General features: G+C 37.6%; 1 protein-coding gene across 3 annotated transcripts in view; it reads right to left on the reverse strand.

Annotated features, from left to right (window-relative positions):
• Positions 1 to 1,515: 1,515 nt before the first annotated feature.
• opn5 (opsin 5) overlaps positions 1,516 to 18,772 on the reverse strand; it is a 70,833-nt gene continuing 53,576 nt past the window's right edge. For 2 of the 3 annotated variants that reach the window (XM_043683123.2, XM_043683134.2), the window contains exons 7-8: positions 17,764 to 17,916; positions 10,924 to 11,720 (exon numbers count right to left, since the gene is read on the reverse strand). In XM_043683123.2, coding sequence (XP_043539058.1) covers positions 11,657 to 11,720; positions 17,764 to 17,916 — 217 coding nt within the window. In that variant the 3' untranslated portion in view covers positions 10,924 to 11,656. Of the gene's footprint in view, positions 3,628 to 9,380; positions 9,462 to 10,923; positions 11,721 to 17,763; positions 17,917 to 18,772 lie in introns of those variants that run through there. The other variant, XR_015751810.1, reaches the window with a different exon arrangement.

Below are 18,772 nucleotides of genomic sequence, written 5' to 3' on the forward strand. Positions count from 1 at the left end.
CTTATATTCAGTATTGTGGCTAAACACTTGAATTCCAAACTTTTGGAGAGGAATGGTAGAAGAGCTGGGGAATGGTGTTAACTGATTTTCTCTTGCAGAGGGACAGCATGGACTCAACAGACCAAATTACCTTCTGTAATGTCATGCTATGGTGCCCAAGAATATATTGCTCGTGCCACATTTTCTGCAGCACCTGAAGGATAAATGGAAGTAAAGATTGAATATTATGTTTTATTATGCATTACATTATTTGCTTTTCCTCAACTGCTGCAGGAATTATAACTACTTTAATCAAGAACAATTATAACCAGACTAAATAATATGTAATAAGTAGTGGTTATTACCAAAAAATAAATTCACACTTTACTAGCAATGTACAGTAGATTATCTTTGGCAACTACTGCTTACCTTTATTGAATTAAAGTATCTTCAATCAGAGTTTACAACCAGCATAATGCAACAGCATTCACTCTAACCTAGAACAAAGTTGCTTGCGAAGTTCTAGGGAGCTCTGAGACATTCATTTCCTCTATTATAACATAACTATCATTCTGGAAACAGCTATTGGGAAATTGTATGTTCACAAATAATAAAGTCAGTGAACAGGCTGATCAGTCAATCAGATTGAAGAGTTCACATTGACAAGAAAAAGGTAATAGCCCTGGTAATCTTTCTCCTTTTAGTCATTTTACAAAAAAAATGGAATTAAGATAGAAGCTGAAAGATCAAATAAACAAAGCTTTTTAAAAATGAAATAAAACAATTTTTTGATTTTAGAATGGAGTTTTATGGAATTTATGTTATGGAATGGAGGCAATGTCAATCTATCCAGACTTCAAAATTTAAATTTTAATGGTCAGAGATGTTGTTCATCAGGGATTATGCCTTGACACATGGTTAAGAAGATAGATGCATCTCATTCAACAAGATGAAACATTTTAATGAATATTTAAAGTGTGGTCAGGGTGCAAAAAGTTGAAGTTAAAATTAAATCATCAATTTTGTGTTGACTGCACTTGTGAAACGAAGCCAACCCTGCAGGAATAGGGCATCCCTGACAGCAAATTCTAGATTTCTGTGTTCAAGCATGCATGTATGGAAAACAGAATTGTTATCAGTTTCACAGAGATGATAGTTTAATTGATATTACAATTGCAAAACGCAAGCTGTAATTTTTCTTTAACAATACCCTGTCTGAATATCAGTATGATTTTATGCACCCAGGCTAAAACTGACAGTAGCATTACCTTTCACATATGCATGTTAGTATATTCATAAAGTCAAATACACTGTTTAAAAATATTTTTCTAAACTTTTGTGAAGTTCTGAATCTTTTAGCATGTAAAGCAGTGGTCGGTCAATGTAATTATTGTTTCCTAGCAATACAAACCTGCAATAGAAATACTATTGAGACTTTCAGCATGACAGGGACATATATATCAAAAGAAAAAAAAATGATTAATGGGTTCTATCATCTGAATAATAACACCAGCAATTTTATTGTTTAATGGTTATCAACATCATTAAACTCTTTAATGTCATTAGCTGCTCAAAATTTAGAAATCAATAAGAAAAGTGAAACCTCATTATGAGTGGACATTATTCTAAACATAAAATAATAATTATAAAAATATACCATTTTTAAAATTAGCAATTTCAAGACCGGCATTGATCCCATTATTTTCCTCTGGGTACAAAGTTGAAAGATAGATGTGATATTAATGAATTGTAAGAAATGTCATTCTTAACTATCAATAGAGAAAAAACTCAATATCTATTTTTAACATTACAATCAGTGGAATGAACTATATTTTTTCACGAAAATTATTTAAAAACCTTTCAGTGAGTTCATACAATTAGACCTAGCATTAACATTTAAATGAAATCAAGTCTATCAACTACAATTTGTCAGAGATGGTAATTATTAGTGCACAGCAATACCAAAGATTTTGGACTTGGGAATCCAACTCAGCTTTCAGACCAGGCTTGGCTACAGTGAAACTCATTCTGTCACACCAACCTGATTATTACTGAAATATAGGACTCAATTATTATAGTGGCCCAAGTGTCCAAACTCTCACTGTTGGAAAGTCCACAATTTTCAAAGAGTTATATTGAGAGTTCACACTGATCATAGGGAATGTATTCAATTGTGCTTGGACAAGGATTCAAATCGAAGGAAAGTCAGGTCAGCTCCATTCTGGTTGTGTGATGTTTCCCGTTCAGTTTTCCTGTCAACACAGGTAATTGTTTAATACTCACACTCAATGGTGGAAATCTGCTTCCAAACTGTGTGGCAATATTGCAATGTCATCTGTGCTATCATGGTTCTAAGGTTTGCTGCAAAATATATTCCCAATAATAAAATCAAGTATATAATAGATTCATTCATTTTATTCTATAATTCATAATTTGAAATCATTGACAAGTAAACCCTTTAGTCTGTTTGGTCAGGCACAAGTACTTGCAGGTGGAGTTGTCAATTCCATAAACCTAGGATTTAAGTGAACAAAGTAGCTCCGAGAAGATGAATGAATATTGCAAACATTTAGACAAGTACAACAGCTACATTGCAGAAGATTAATTAACACAACATATCAATCCATTTTTCCACTTATAGATTTGAATCTAGTAGCTTCAATATTTATTATAATATTTACATGCCATGTTGGCAGTCATTACAATACTTTGAAAATGATACACTTTCCAATGTTGACTACGTAACATTGATCTGCCACTTTAAAGCCTGAATTAACTGGTGTATAAGACAACAGAAACAGTGTCTTTAATGTGGAAATGTATTGTTTATAAGCAGATCACAATCTCTTCCAGCCTTGTTACTTTCATTTCACTGGCAGTCAGCTATTGAAGCAATACAAGGATAAGTTATTTTCAAAGAGATAGCAAAAAGTCATATATAATATGGCATTTCACCCACAGTGATACTGAATCATTCAAAAATATTTTGCTCAAATATGCAGAAAGTTATGGACTATGAAATTTCCATTTTCAGGATATTGAATTTTTGTTAATTAACGTATTGAATTGTTTGGAAAGTATGAAGGCATTAAAGTGGAGATGCTAAATTACACCAATTAGAATAAGTAAGTCATGTATACTTTCATTAAAAGCTACACAAAACCATACTAATGTATGTTTATCACAAAATAACTCAGTAGGGAAATATTGTTTTCATCAATTGTTTGGTTTATCTGTTTCACTTTAAACAGAATGATGTTTCTTTTCCCCCTTTTATCGTTTCACTCTGTTTTCAGCCTATACTCTTGTGGTTTATTTCTCTTGTTTCAACTTGCAACTAATAAAAGTTATAAATCATCAAGCCAGTGTCTGTCCTTTGGAGTCAGTTATATTTTTGTTCTCTCATGCATTTTTTGGTGAACAGATATTTTGAAATCAAGGTGAAAACCCACAAGGCAGGACATATGCAAGGTTGTCTGGAACTAAAGATGGGTCGATTCAGAAGCAGAGAACAAGGCCTCAATTTTCAACCAGAAGAGTGGTGTTGAGAAATTTCCAAACTTCACAATATTCTCTTTATTCTGGAGAAGGCTGCTCACCATTTTGGGAAGGCCAACGTGAGCTAGTGATGGGACAGGCTCACGGTCCCTACAGGAGCAAGCAGATGGTAAATCTGTCAGATAAAAAGCAAAGTCATTTGCAAAGGAGACTGCTAGCATTGTGTTTTTTTACCTGTTTATTACTTTGTAATAACCTGATTCTATTACAAACCATAGAAGCCCTGAAGTACAGAAAGAGGCCATTGCACTAACCATTCAAAGATCATCCCACCCAAATCCAGCCCCTATCCCCATAACCCTATATTTATCACAGTTAATCCACCTAGCCTGCATATCTTTGGACTGTGGGAGTTTACTGGAGCACCCAGAGGAAATCCACACAGACACAGGGATAACATGCAAACTCCACACGGTCACCCAAAGCTGGAATTGAACGCAGGTTTCTGGCACAGTGAGGCAGCAATGCTAATCACTGAGTCACCATGCAACCCAAAGATTTAAATGCTGTTACTAAAAGAAGTAAGTGAGAGTTTTATAAATGACTGCGTGTTTATTTGGACAAGATTAAAAGGTGCAAAGGAAAGAAGCAGTCAGTTTAGTTGGTTAGATAGCTATCATCAGGTTCTGATTAGTGTCTGAGGGAGATTTTGGGTAAGTTTCCTTGCTTTATCCAGAAAATGTCTATTTTTGCTGTGGTTTACTGAACATTTACCAAGGATGTACATTCGGGTAAGGAATTCAACAAGAAAATAAAGAGATATGAAATTGACTAAGGCTTTCACCATTAGAAATTTCATTGTTCACGTTTGATTGATAGCTCTATGAGAAGGGTGATGTACTTTCAAAGAGAATGGTAAATGCATAATTGTATTCTTGGTTCACAACTCTATGCTAGGGATTCCCAATGTTCATGAGTCCTCCTCAACATCACCAACAAAACCAATCTGACTCCATCAAAATTGCAGGGAGGCTAAAATGTTATCTCATTAAGTCAAGATGTAAGATCACACCCAATACAGGGGAAAGGTAAAATATGAAATTTTCCATTTCAATCCTGTAACTATTTCAGTTACTTCACTTGCCTAAATTGAATAGTATTAACAGTGGATCTGTTAGTAGTACCAAGGAAAGATAGTACAAAATTATTTAATGCCATCTAAATTGACAGACGTTTAGTGCCAAGAAAATAGAATTATCCTAGAGATGTATTTGTTACATCTTACATAGAAATTGCTGACAACTCTAATAAATAAACCAATTAGTTTGACTCAATCAATCTGTTATGTTTGTCCTCCATAAATCCAGTAATCATAAATATATGTACGCAGACTTTTCTTGCTGGACTTGAACCAGAAGTGAATGGGAAAGGTGATTCCAAAGAGACCAATGGCAAGTGAATTGTTTGTTAGCTATCACAACTTTTAAATACATTCTAGGCAAGGAGACATAGAAAATAAAAAAACATATAGGCCAATTATGAAAGCCAAGATTCACTGCAGTCTGCTGCATTCTCCACACATTTGAACTTGAAACAAAAGTTTGATCCTCAGTTGTCAATTTTTGAAGTTGTAGGAATTCATAGGACAGGTACTCACAGCGCCAGAGACCCGGTTTAATTCCCACCTCAGGCGACTGACTGTGTGGAGTTTGCACATTCTCCCAGTGTCTGCATGGGTTTCCTCCGGGTGCTCCAGTTTCCTCCCACAGTCCAAAAAATGTGCAGGCTAGGTGAATTGGCCATGCTAAATTGCCTGTAGTGTTAGATGAAGGGGTAAATGCAGGGGAATGGGTCTGGGTGGGTTGCGCTTCAGCGGGTCGGTATGGACTTATTAGGCCGAAGGGCCTGTTTCCACACTGTAAGTAATCTAATCTAATCTAAAAAAAGGTATGAAGTGAAAAGATGAAATACTCATCAACTGCTTAATTATGAGCAGTCTGTTTACATATAAAAACATTCATCAAGTAATCTGGACATCACTAGAGATAAACATAACTAATCAAATAGATCATCACTGCTTCCATTAATTAATACCTGCTTATCACAATATTTTGAGCTGAAAATGTGTTGCTGGAAAAGCGCAGCAGGTCAGGCAGCATCCAAGGAACAGGAAAATCTACGTTTCGGGCATAAGCCCTTCTTCAGGAAGCCCTCCTATCACAATATTTTGCCTTACACTGCCACTGATCACCAACTATGCGTTATAGCTAGGAAAAATGAATTGAAGAAACTAACAGAAAAGTAGATGACAACACAGTGAATCAATATTGCCAGACTGGAGTCAGAAGTTTTTAATGTAGCATTTTCATTTTAGCTATGTAACAGATTAAATGCATGGAATTTTCAGGTCCCTCGTGTAGTATGGCCAATTGGGAGAAAATATGGTGAGAATGAAGGAAATGGAATCTCGTTATCAACATTCTTGTCTTGATTTTCCTCCAAGTTTTAAACAATTAGTTCAGAATATTGTTCTTTATTTATCTTTTTTTCAAACATTTTCATCTCATTCTTAACCCAACATGCCTCATTTCTATTCTACCTCCTCTGGCCCCAGAATAAAAGAGCAAAGGGGACTCAATCATTGCATACAAAAGAAATTAGTGATTGAATCAGATCCAAAGAGTAGGTATATAAATTGCCAGAAAAAGCAGCAAGCCTGAGGAGTTGAAACATTTTAGAATGCAGCAAAAGAGGACAAAAAGACAAAAGGGAGAAGATAATATGGTGTGAGAGCAAATTTGCAAATTATGTTGAAACAATATAAAAGATTCTATAAATTTGTGAAGAAAAAAGATGTAGGTCCCTTACAATCGGAAGCAGGGAAAATGATAATGGGGAGCAAATAAATTGCAATAGAATTAAACAAATTCTTTGGTTCTGACTTCACAAAAGAAAGCACAAATAAACTCCCAAAAATGTTAGGAAACCAGGAGTTTGGTGAGATGGTGAAATTGCAGAAAAACAGCATTAATAAGAAAATGGTGCCTGGAAACATTAGTGAGGTTCAAGGCTTTCAAATTACCACATCTTAATAATCTGCATTGCAGAGCAATGGCCCTGGAAAAATTGGATGCATTGATGGCCATCTTCCAAAATTCTGTAGACTCTGGAGCATTTCCTACAGATTGGAGGGTGTCAAATGCAACCTCATTATTTAAAAAAGGAAGGAGAGAAAAAGTCAGGGAATTACAGATCAGTTAACCTAATACCAGCACTTGGGAAATGTTAGACTCTATTTATAAAATAAATACAAACTGTATATTTGGGAAACGTTAACAGGATTGGACAAAGCTAACACAGATTTATAAAAGAGAGAATTTACCAGAGTATTTTATTGCAGGATGCAACTAGTAGAATAGATAAGGGAGATAGTGAATGTGATGTATTTGGATTTCAGAAGGTTTTTGATGAGGTATCTCATAAGAAATTTTTGGGCAAACTTAAAACACATGGGGTAAGAGGTAATATATTAGCATCAATCAAGACAAATAGGAAACAGTGAGTGGGAATAATTTTTTTTCCCAAATGATAGGTAGTGATGAATGGGGTAGCACAAGGATCAAAACTTGGGCCCCAGCTATTCAGGATATATTTAATTGATCTAGATGAGGGAACCAAATGCAATATTTCTAAACTCGCTGATGACACCAAACTTAGTGGGACTGCAACTTGTAGAGGAAGATGGAAGGAGGCTTCAAGGTAAGTTAGTTGAATGAGTGGGCACACCCATTGCAGATGTAGCACAGCATGTTGAAATGTGAAGTTATATACTTTAGTGTGAAATATGGAATATAAGAGTGTTAATTAAGTGGTGATATATTGGGAAACATGGATGAACAAAGGAATTTGAGTATCTTTATACTTCAGTCAATGAAAGCAGACCGGCAGCTGCAGCAAGTAATTCAGAATGCAAATGGTACATTGGCCTTCATTGCAAGAGGATAAGAATTCATAAGTAGGGATGTCTTATTCCAGCTATACTGGGTCTTGGTGAGACCACATCAGGAGTATTATGTGGGAATTCAGTCTCCCTACTTAAGAGAGTGCAGTGGAGGTACACTAGCCTAATACCAGGAGTGGTAGGTCTGTCTTACAAGGAGAAACTGGTTCAACCGGGACTGTATTCATTAAGTTCAGGAGGATGAGTGGGGATCTGAATGAAACATATAAAATTCAAACAGAGCTGGACAGACGAGATGCAGGGAGGAGTTTTCCTTGACTGGGGGAGTCTAGAATCAGATGCCGCAGTCTTAGGATATGGGGTAGTCAATTTAGGATTGAGATGAGGAAAAGTTTCTTCATTCAAATGGTGAATTTGAAAAATTCTCTACTACATAAGGTTGTGGAGGCCAAGTCACAATTATCTCAAAAAAAGAGATACATCTTTAGATTTTACAGACAGCAAGGGCCATGAGGAGCTAGTGAGAATATAGCATTGAAGTAGAGGATTAGGTATGATCATATTAAGTGACAGAGCAGACTCAAAAGGCCAAATGGCTTACTCATGCTGCCAGTTTCTATGTATCCCCAAGGAACAAGATGGTGCTAATTCTCGACTTGAGAGTCAGAATGGTTACCGAGAGACAGCAGCTCACTGCCTTCATTCAACTATTTTCACCACAACACTATGCTCCATAGTCTTTGTACCTATTGTCCAATGAAGTTGGCATTTACAAATGACCAGTCTCGCCACATGGTGCCTCTTAATCCAACCATTTTGCCCTTTTAGGACTGCATTTTGGAGCTCAGGGATACCAATGACTAAATTGCTTTGATCAGATTGCTTTGCACACAAGGACATAGAGGAGGCATCTTATGCCTCGTAACTTCACTTTTGAGTACTGAGTCATTTTGCACTTAACTTGGTGCTGGCAATAATTTTCAATTCCTCCAAGCCCACAAAAGAGGTTCCAGAGCACTGGAGGATAGTCAGTACAATACCATTATTCAAGAAGGCAGCTAGAGATAAACCAGGAAATTACAGGTCAGTCAGTTTAAACTTCATGATGGAGAAACAATTAGAAGCAAGTCTAAAGACCAGAATTAATCAGCACTTGGAGAGGCAAGGATTAATCAAGAATAGTCAGCAGGGTTTGTTAAAGGGAGACCATGTCTGAACAACCTGATTGAAAAAAAAATCAAGTGGTGACCAGGTGTATATATATATGAGAGCAATGCATTCAACAGTCTCCTTGGACTTTGGTAAGGCTTTTGATGAGGTTGTGCAAAGAAAACTGATAGCAAAGGTAAGGTCCCATGAGATCCAAGGAAATTTGGCAAATTGTTGCAGAATTGACTGAGTATCAGGAAGCAGGTGAGGGTCAAGGGTGTTTTGTGACTAGAAGCTTGTGCCCAATCAGGTTCCACAGGAATTAGTTTTTGAACCCTTGCTGTTGGTAGAGTATGAAAACTATTTAGATTTGAATATCGAGGGTTGATCAGTAAGGTTCAGATAATTGGAAAATTGGTGCAGACATACATAACAAGGAGGATAGCTTAGCTTAGATTACAGAGATATAGATGGACTGATCAGTGGCATATGGAAAGCAATGCAGATAAATCTGAGGTGATGCACTTGCACAGGACAAACAAGGGAAAGTAATACATGATAGGACGAATCAGAGCGACCCTGGTGTGCATGTCCACCAGTCCCTTAAGGTAGCAGGAGAGGTAGATAAAGCAGTGAAGATGGCATATTGAATACTTGCTTTTTTTTTTAGCTGAAGCAGAGTTTTCAAGCAGGGTGGTGATGTTGGTTAGGTCACAGTTAGAACACTGTGCAGTTCTGGAATCAACTTTATAGAAGTTGTTGGAGCAGAAAGAATAAACAAATCATTCCATACCCTGAGCCACTTCCAATATCAAAGAGTTTATTGATGTGACAGTGGTGAAAAGAAAGCCTCTAGGGTCCAGAAGCTGCTTTCCTGAATAAAAGAGAGACATTGGTTTTCAGCCCACCTTATCATTTACAAACTAATTGCAAATTGATTGTGTTATTGACTGATTACATACACACCCGATCAAGTTAATCATGTGACTACATGATCTGTTGATGACCAGTTACAGGTGGTGGTGTTTATCAAACCCCCTTATCACCTATCCTTCGGCTTTTACAATACATTTTATTCAACCACATTACAATATTGCTAACTTCTATACCTATTGTTCAATCCTCTCTGCTAAGAGGCTGGGAACTTCTCCCTATTGTCTAATGCTGTCTGCCCATAGGAATTCAGTTAATTCTTTAATGTTTCAAATATCAAAAACACATTTTAATTGACATGCAGTTGACAGGTGCTGCCGGAAATGGAGGGTTTGAGTTTTAAGGCGAGGCTGGATAAACTGGGACTTTTCTCACTGGACTGTAACCGATTAAGGGATAACCTAATAGAGGTTTATAAAATCATGAGGTTTATAAAATCATCATCCACCAGGAAGATATGGTGAATGGCAAGCATCTTTCCCTAGGATGGGGGTGTCCAAGACTAGGAGGCATAATTTTTAAGATGAGAGGAGAAAGATTTTAAAAAGACATGATGGGCAACTTTTTTATGCAGAGTGGTTCGTGTGTGGAATGAACTTCCAGAGGAGATGGTAGATGTGGGCACAGTTACAATGTTTAAAAGACATTTCGATAACTACATGGATAACAAATGTTTGGAGGGATATGGGCTAAGCGGAGACAGGTGAAACAAGTTTAGTTTGGAATTATGGTTGGACTGAAGAGCCTGTTTCTGTGCTGGATAACTCATTGACTCTTTGACAGGGCTGAATTTATACATTGAATTGTAATGGGGCTAGTTTGCCATAATTAGGTACAATTTGCTCAGTTTTTCTGTTCTGCTACATAGAACTCTGGTGCAGGCCACCCGGGTGTTTTCCTATCTTCCTGGTGGTGGAAATTGAATAAAGATTCGTGCACTTTGTAAAAGAAGAAAAAAAATATATATATAACCAGGAGGTTCCCTCCCCTCCCCCTCACTGTTTTGATCACACAGCACTGCCCTTTGATGTGAAGGGCAGTGTTTGTCACTGGCCACCCGGGTGTTTTCCTATCTTCCTGGTGGTGGAATTTGAATAAAGATTCGTACACTTTGTGCCTTTCACTGTGTCTCACACCTGCACACACACACCATGGGTGCGGGGAAAAAAAAATATAAGCACTACCGCACTTAGGTGGTAGTGTGGGGGTTAAAAAAAAAATAAAATAAACAAGAGATCTAAAAAAAACAAAAAAAGAAAAAAAAATAGAACTCTGGTGCTTCACCTACATTGGTATTAAATGACAGCTTAATACATGCACAGTAGGTTTTTGGTTTTTAAGTCATAGAAATTATGAAGTTAGCAGAAAAAAATGAGATGATATATCTTTAAAATGTATATCAATGCTAAAATTTATTAAGAATGATTGAAGTTTTGTCTTCTGATATTACGTTTTGAAGATACTATTTAAACAGTACAAATGTGCATAACTATGATAGCTTTTCACTCTTGTAAGCTGAAAAAATATTCTGGATATTATTTTGCTATTTTTGAAAAAGGAATAATTGAAAAAAAATTATATATTGTAAACAAATTGATGCCATTGTTCATTGCACCATCCTAGATATTATCACAAAATCAGTAATACTCTTCAAATATATTTACTTGATGATCATTAATCACAACATCACAACAGCTCCATCAATCACAAATAGTCCTTATCTAGAAGGTTAAATCATCAATAAATAAGATTGTATGTTAAATAAGTGTGAAAAAAATACATCAACATACTTCAAGCAGAACTATTCAGTACATTTAATACAATACATAATATTTGCACTTTAAAATATTGAATTAGTCATTGCTGAATGTTACTGTGTTTAGATAAGCATTCTCAGGGAAAGCAAATATTAAATCTCTACTGAAATGCACCAGAAATCATAAATTTTAGGATGTTATCAAGATTGATACAGGCAAAAGTATGTTTTCCATGTTGGTACCTATAAAGCAGTATAATTACTATTCAAGACATTTTTTAAAAAATTTGGTCTTCACGAATTGAGGTCTGTCCAGAAAAAGTTGATTATCAATTAATAAGTCGTAAGGAAAGTTTCTAAGCAATTTCTTCAGTCCAACTTCAGCTCTCCAGCTGAGTTTCATTCTCTTCCACGGAATTACAGTCTCCAATCACTGAGACTGTTCTAAAACAAAATAAAGAAATTAATGAGAGGGAACGTATTTTCACAAGGTTACAATTAAAAGTAGTACATTTCAGTTCTTACAATTTGATATTAGTAACGTTTTCCTGTGTTCAACATAGGATAAGAATTAAACTTTTTAGTACAGTTTCAATAACAGTTTAAATTAATTTATTGTAATGTTTATATAACATTATAATTTTTAAGCTTATCCTCTAGCACATTGTTGCAATTTATCATTGATCCAATATTTTTAGTAAACTTCATTGTATAATGTTGAATAGAGGCAGAGTTCATTAGCCAATAAATATGTCTTTTATATTATTAACTGTGCATTGCTTACAATCTGTTATATAGTGTAACAAAAAGTACCTTATTTCTGTAGCTAGAATTTTCTACAATTCACTTAATAGTAATTGTTCTAGTGAAATCTACAATAAAGCAGTTGCCTTCCTAGTCAAGCTAATTCAATTGAGTTACAACACCGTTTTTAACTGATATTTATGGAAAATAGCCCAGGTTTGTGCTGTCTACAATATGCGGGGAAATCTAATTTAACTAATTACCACCCCAACAATCAGCAAACTGATGGAAGGAGTCGATAACAACACAACCATGCAACACCAGATTATCAATAATCTATTTACTATTCCTTTGTTCAAATTCTGTTAGAATCGCATTGCTCCAAATTTCATCACAGACTTAATCGAGGCAGGAATGTTAGAACCAAAAACAAAAAAAGGGGCAAAACAGTTCACATTGCACCAGTACACCAGTATGTGACCACGTATGACTTTAGCAAAACTGAGTTCGATAGGTCGAAGTGAAGCCGTGCAACAACTGACTAATGAATTGATGCCTGGTAGTCAATGCAGTTTTATTCTTTTTTGACTTTGTGCAGTTTGTTATAAGGCCACTTCAGAGAGTATTTAAGTGGCAACCCCATTCCTATGGGCCTGGAGTTAGATGTGGGTCAGACCAGGTCAGAATAGCAGATTTTCTTCTCTAAAGAACTTTAATGTACCAAATGTGTATTTTTAAAAATATTTGACAATGGTTATTTGCCAATGGTTATCATCATTACTGAGATCAGTTTTTGAGATCAGTTTTTAAAGCCAGATTTGTATTCATCACTTGCTACCCCTGTTGCCAAGACAGGATTTGAACCATGTCCCCAGAGTATAAGCCCAGGGCTATGGAATACTGGTCATAATGCAATGATGAGAATAGCAAATCCTTCCTGGTCCAACATGACAGTAAAACTAAATGTTTAATAGTACTGTCCTGTTTGTGAATATACAGACATGTATACATATAAATTCGGAGCAGGACTAGGTCCTTTGAGATTGCTCCACCATTCAATAAAATTAAGGCTGATCCCAATAACTCCACTTACTCTGAAAACCTTTCATGCCCTCAGTTACACCCTCTGCCTTAAAAATATACAAATAACAATGTTCTTTCTTCAACTCTTGTGTCCTCTGATGAAAATAATTTTAACAATGGGGCTTGCTGCTTCAGATTTGCAGCTTTGTACATTCAGACATTTGGGTTGGGGTTTCATCTCTGAGATGGGTAGCAGCAGTCAAGAAATTTTGTTACTCGAAGGTTCGCTGGTTCTGTCCAGAGTGTAGAGAGTGAATGGGAGTACTATAGATTGGCATGGAAAGTGATGCTTTTAGTGGCAGGGGTAAGGCTGTTTTGAAAGGTTCTAGACCATTTGTCTGAGGAAATCATGAATCATGAGTGCTTCAAAAGTTGGTCTGAATCCTTGAAAATGGTGAAGGGTAGGACAGTCCAACCTATTATGAAACTAACTACGTTGGAAAGATAGCTGACCTGCACCAGCCCATGTCCTTAAGTTACTAAAAATTGAGGGAGCTGGGAATGGGATCAGGGATCACCCTGGCTACCACATTCTTTTTTGCACCTCCACAGTGTCCTCCTAATTCCATGAAAATCCAGTCCATTGTTTCATCAATTTAGCAGAAAAATAGGTCAAAAATGCACAACTGGAGAAGCAGGGGGCATAACTGTTTAATGTTTAACTTTCATTAGAGATTCTAGTATTAGTGTTTACACATATTTCAACATCCTACTACATGAAGGAGGAACCCATCAGGTTGTATAGCACAACAAATCAGGAGTAACACCACAGGAGCTCAATATTAATACATTAGGGTATAATCTCAAAGAGGGAAGAAAAAAGAATGATCAGAGAATCAAAGAACTCCTACAGTGCAGAAAGAGGCCATGTGTCCATTGAGTCTGCACTGTTCCACCAATGAGCATCCCACCCAAACCCCTTGTAACCCTGCATTTATTGTGACTAATCCACTTAACCTGCATATGCCTGGACACTCAGGGGAAATTTTAGCACAGCCAATCCACGTAACATATATATCTTTGGACTGTGGGAGGAAACTGGAGCACATGGAGGAAACCCAGGCAGTCATAGGGAGAATATGCAAACTCCATATAGAAATTCAAAGGTGGAATTGAACCTAGGTCCCTGGCATTGAGAGGCAGAAGTGCTGTATATGGACCAAACTGCCGTAACAGGTAGAGGCTGATTGTGCAAACAAATTCAAGACCGGGTTGGATCAGAAGCTACAGAAATTATACCCTAATGTATTAATATTGAGCTCCTGTGGTGTTACTCCTGATTTGTTGTGCTATACAACCTGATGGGTTCCTCCTTCATGTAGTAGGATGTTGAAATATGTGTAAACACTAATACTAGAATCTCTAATGAAAGTTAAACATTAAACAGTTATGCCCCCTGCTTCTCCAGTTGTGCATTTTTGACCTATTTTTCTGCTAAATTAGACTCTTGAACCAACCCAACTGACTGCAACAGACTTTTCTTTCCAAAGAGCTAATTAGCACAACTCATTCCATTCAAAAGTCATGGAAGGACATTTAGAAGCTAGAGATCCTTCAAATGACCTTAATCACTCGCAAAGTCATTAAGCTTTTTCTGGCATAGCTGCCTTCTGTGATTTAGCATAGCCTCGCTTTTCGAAGGGCAGACTGGATTTCAGAGTAGCAGGCATTGTCCATTGTGTGCTCTCTATGAATGTAACTTGGCTTTGACCAACAGTCTGGCTCTATTTGGACTAACAATATAATCAGGTAAATGAGAAATAAAAACATTAAATTGCTGGTGAAACTTTGCAGATCTGCCAGCAATTGTTGGAAGAAAGCAGAGTTAACATTTTGAGTCTGGTAATTCTTCATCAAAGTCATTAGACTCAAAATGTTAACTCTGCTTTCTTTCCACAGATACTGCCAGACCTGCTGAATTTGGCTAGCAATTTTTCTTTTTGTTTCAGATCCCTAACATCCACCGTTCTTTATTTAATTTCAGATAAATGACGATGCTGTTGTGTTTTGGATTTAAAAGGATTAGTGGTTAATTGAGTGCAATAAGCACCACTTCTGTGATGTCATGACAATTTGTTGTCTAAGGGGGTAAGAGAGACAAAAATAAGATATTATGGAAGGCTGATCTAAGAACTGGTCCTTGCAAGTGTCTGTTTTTTTTTGTTTTAAAAATCAATCTGTTCATTAAATGTTATTACCCACCTAGGGAGCAGGTAGGACTTGAATGCAGATTTCTATAGCCCAGAGGTAAGAACACTACCATTGTGCCACAAGGGCCCTCAAAATGAAAGTCTGACATGTTATCGACTGAGTTGCAGTGCCCAGATAAGTGTTATTATCCCTTTTTTTCATCCAGGTGTGCTATCACATATAACTGAATGACTTTCCCACCACCAAATCACTGATATTCTTTTCTTTTTAATTGCTAACCACCATTGATAATCATCTATACAACCAATTAGAATTTTACCTGAAAAGCTATCAAAAGTGAGGAGCAGTAGGGAGAGCAGGAAGGGGCTAAATCAATGGAGTTGGAGGGGGGAAACAAAGCACTGCATCCCCCACAGTGGCCACCTCTCTAAAGACATTGAGAGTATTTGTGGACACTGCATGCTCCTTCTCCAAGATCATGGAAGAGGGGCAGACAGTTGGCAGATATGACCCCCTCCACAGTCTGCTGCCTGGACATGTTTATAGCCAGCCTGGCAAGGCAAGAGGCAGAACTATGAGGAGGTCTCTGATCTACCCATACCACTCCACAGTGGGTGCCCAAGTATCAGGACTGTGGGGCTGAAGTGCAGCCAAAAACACAAAAAGGTTTTTCAAATAACTAACAATGGTGTGCAAACATCCACTACCAATATACATGTGGTCCACAGACTCCATGGTGTTACAAAATAAACAATTGGGTTGGGAGAGTCCATAAACTATCACAATCTGCGGATACAAGGGACTGTGGCCTGCAACACCCTCTACCTCGGGTAGGACTCCAGCATAGAGGGTATGCCAATGGGAATCCCCACTGTCCAGCAGCAGATAGCACATCAAGGTGTGTCCTGACAGTGGACAAAGAAGTCAAGATGGATGCAGCAACTTCTGCACTTCTGCAAAAATTGCACTTCTGCAAGGCAGAAGGACACAGATGACATTCCTAAGAGGTAGCTCAGGTTATGGGAGATGGACTCCTGATGGATGTTCAGGACCGTAGGGCCTATATGAATTCCATCCGAGCAGGGATTTGCGTAGATGGGATTCCACTGCACCCCTGATCATCCTGCAGGTTATGTACAATGTCATGTACAAACACTGCCATTGTCAGGTGATGGTCGGTATGGGCTGCAAGCAGGACATCCACAGCCACCCTGTTTGTAGGAACCTTTTTTAAAATTTAGCCTATTTTTTTAATCAATCTGTTCAGAGATGTTATTACACTTCTCTGGGTCTGAAGCAGGTGGAAATTGAACCCAAGCCTCTCAGTCTAGGGGTAGGGACATTAATATTGTGCCACAACAGGGCTTGTCATATTCATAACCTACATGGAATTATCACCCGTTATTTCTGCAGCTGGTGGTCCAGGTTCTCCGGAAACTAAATTTCACTTCTTTTCCCAAACATTCCTGACACCATTGATTTGATTTTTATTTTATTGTCACATGTATTTTATAATAAGAGAACAATGAAGTATAAAAAAGCTTTCATTTGTCACCACAATACTGCGCCATTTTTAATAATTTAAGAATAAGGAAAAGCTCCATCAGTCTTGAGCTAGCTCATCACAATCAACAACATATCTTTAGGCAATGACCTTTCAGGACACTTAGATACATGTTCACTGAAGGATTTTAAATTTTTTTTTTAACAGTTTATTTAGAAGCATATTACCATAAACAGCAGCATAAATAACAATGTGCATTCAGTGAATCCATGCAGTCTTGGTAAGCCAGCAGTGCGGCATAAACATTGCAGCATTTGGTCCATCCACAACAACATAAATTATTGACGTTGTGGAATTCTTGACAGAGGTTTTATTTCATTCATTCACAGGATGTGGGCATCATTGGCTAGGCCAGCGTTTTATTGCCCATCCCTAATTGTCCAGAAGCAGTTCAGGGTCAACCACATTTCTGTGGGTCCAGAGTCATATGTAGGCCAGACCAGGTAAGGACAACGGTTTCCTTCCCTCAAGGACATCCGTGGACCAGATGAGTTTTTCCTGACAATCGGCAATGAACTTATGATCAAATCTTATTTCCAATTTTTAAAAAAATTGAATTCAAATTCCATCATCTGCCATGGTGTGATTTGAACCCAGGTCCCCAAAACATTATAAAGATCTCTGGATTAATAGCCCAGCAATAACACCACTTAGACCATTGTCTCTCTGAACAGTTAAGTGCTTGAGGTACTGGGCATTTAATGTATAAACATCTCATCTCATATAATTGTACAAGTATTCTCTTACCATTACCTTCTTTTAAGGAACTACCCCAAAACCAGTATTGAAGTTTGCAATCAAGAAACTGACTAAATATTGTAGCTGGAGAAATTTAGATGGAAAAAATGAAATTGTGCATTCATCTCGGGTAATGCGCATTCTTCATTGCACAAGGCACTGATTACCTGCAAGCATCAGCAGTTAATGGGACTCCTAACAAGTTACCTTATCTTCAAGTCCAGGTGAGCGACAGTAGTAGGTGACTCAATAGTCAAGGGCACAGGTAGGGGTTTCTGTTCCCATGAACAAGACTCTAGAATGGTGTGTTGCTTCCCTGGTGCCAGCGCCCTGGATGTCTCTGAGCAGGTACAGGACATCCTGAAACAGGAGGGAAAACACTTAGAAGTCATTGTCTACATTTGCGCAAATAATATAGGTAGAAAAATGTCCAGCAAAGACAATTCAGGGAGCTAAAAAGCAGGATTACCAGGGTAGTAATCTCAGGAGTACTACCTGTGCCATAGGTTTGTGAGGCAAAGACTGAGAGACTGTATAGCTGAACATGTGGCTACAGAGCTGGTGTAGGAGGGAGACTTTAGATATATGGATCATTGGGATGTCTTCTAGGGAACATGGGGCATTTACAAGAAGGACAGATTGCACTTGAACTGGAGGGGAACCAAAATCTTGGGAGAGACATCTGCTAGAGCTCTTCTGGACAGTTAAAAATAGTGTGGCAGAGGAGGGAAGCCAGAACAACAGGACAGTAAGTGCAGGGACTGGAGACAAAAGTGAGACTGAGATATGCATAGAACAGAGTAACAGCGGGTAGAAAGAAGTCACTGGGCTCAGAGGGATTGGAGGTCTGGAATGCATTTTACTTTAATGCAAGTATAAAGGTAAGACAGATGAACTAAGAGCGAGGCAAGGGAAGAAATAGCTGGGACAATAACAGATACCTTCACATATTTTGATCAGAGGTGAGGTTCCAAAGGATTGGGGATTGTTTCTTTCTTTAAGAAAAGAAGCAGGGTTAATCCAGGAAATTATAGGCTGGTGAGCCTGACATCTGTGGTGGGAAGCTCTTGGAGAAGATACTGAGGGACAAGCTATATGCATATTTGGAGGAAAATGGACTAGTTAGGGACAGGCAATATGGGTTTGTACATGGACGGTCATGTCTCATCAATCTGATTGAATTTTTAAAAGAGATGGTGAGGTTATTGATGAAGGA

The sequence above is a fragment of the Chiloscyllium plagiosum genome, unplaced genomic scaffold (assembly GCF_037043375.1).
Source record: "Chiloscyllium plagiosum isolate Xiang-an unplaced genomic scaffold, Cpla_swu_hap1 HiC_scaffold_3, whole genome shotgun sequence".
Lineage (NCBI taxonomy): Eukaryota > Metazoa > Chordata > Chondrichthyes > Orectolobiformes > Hemiscylliidae > Chiloscyllium > Chiloscyllium plagiosum.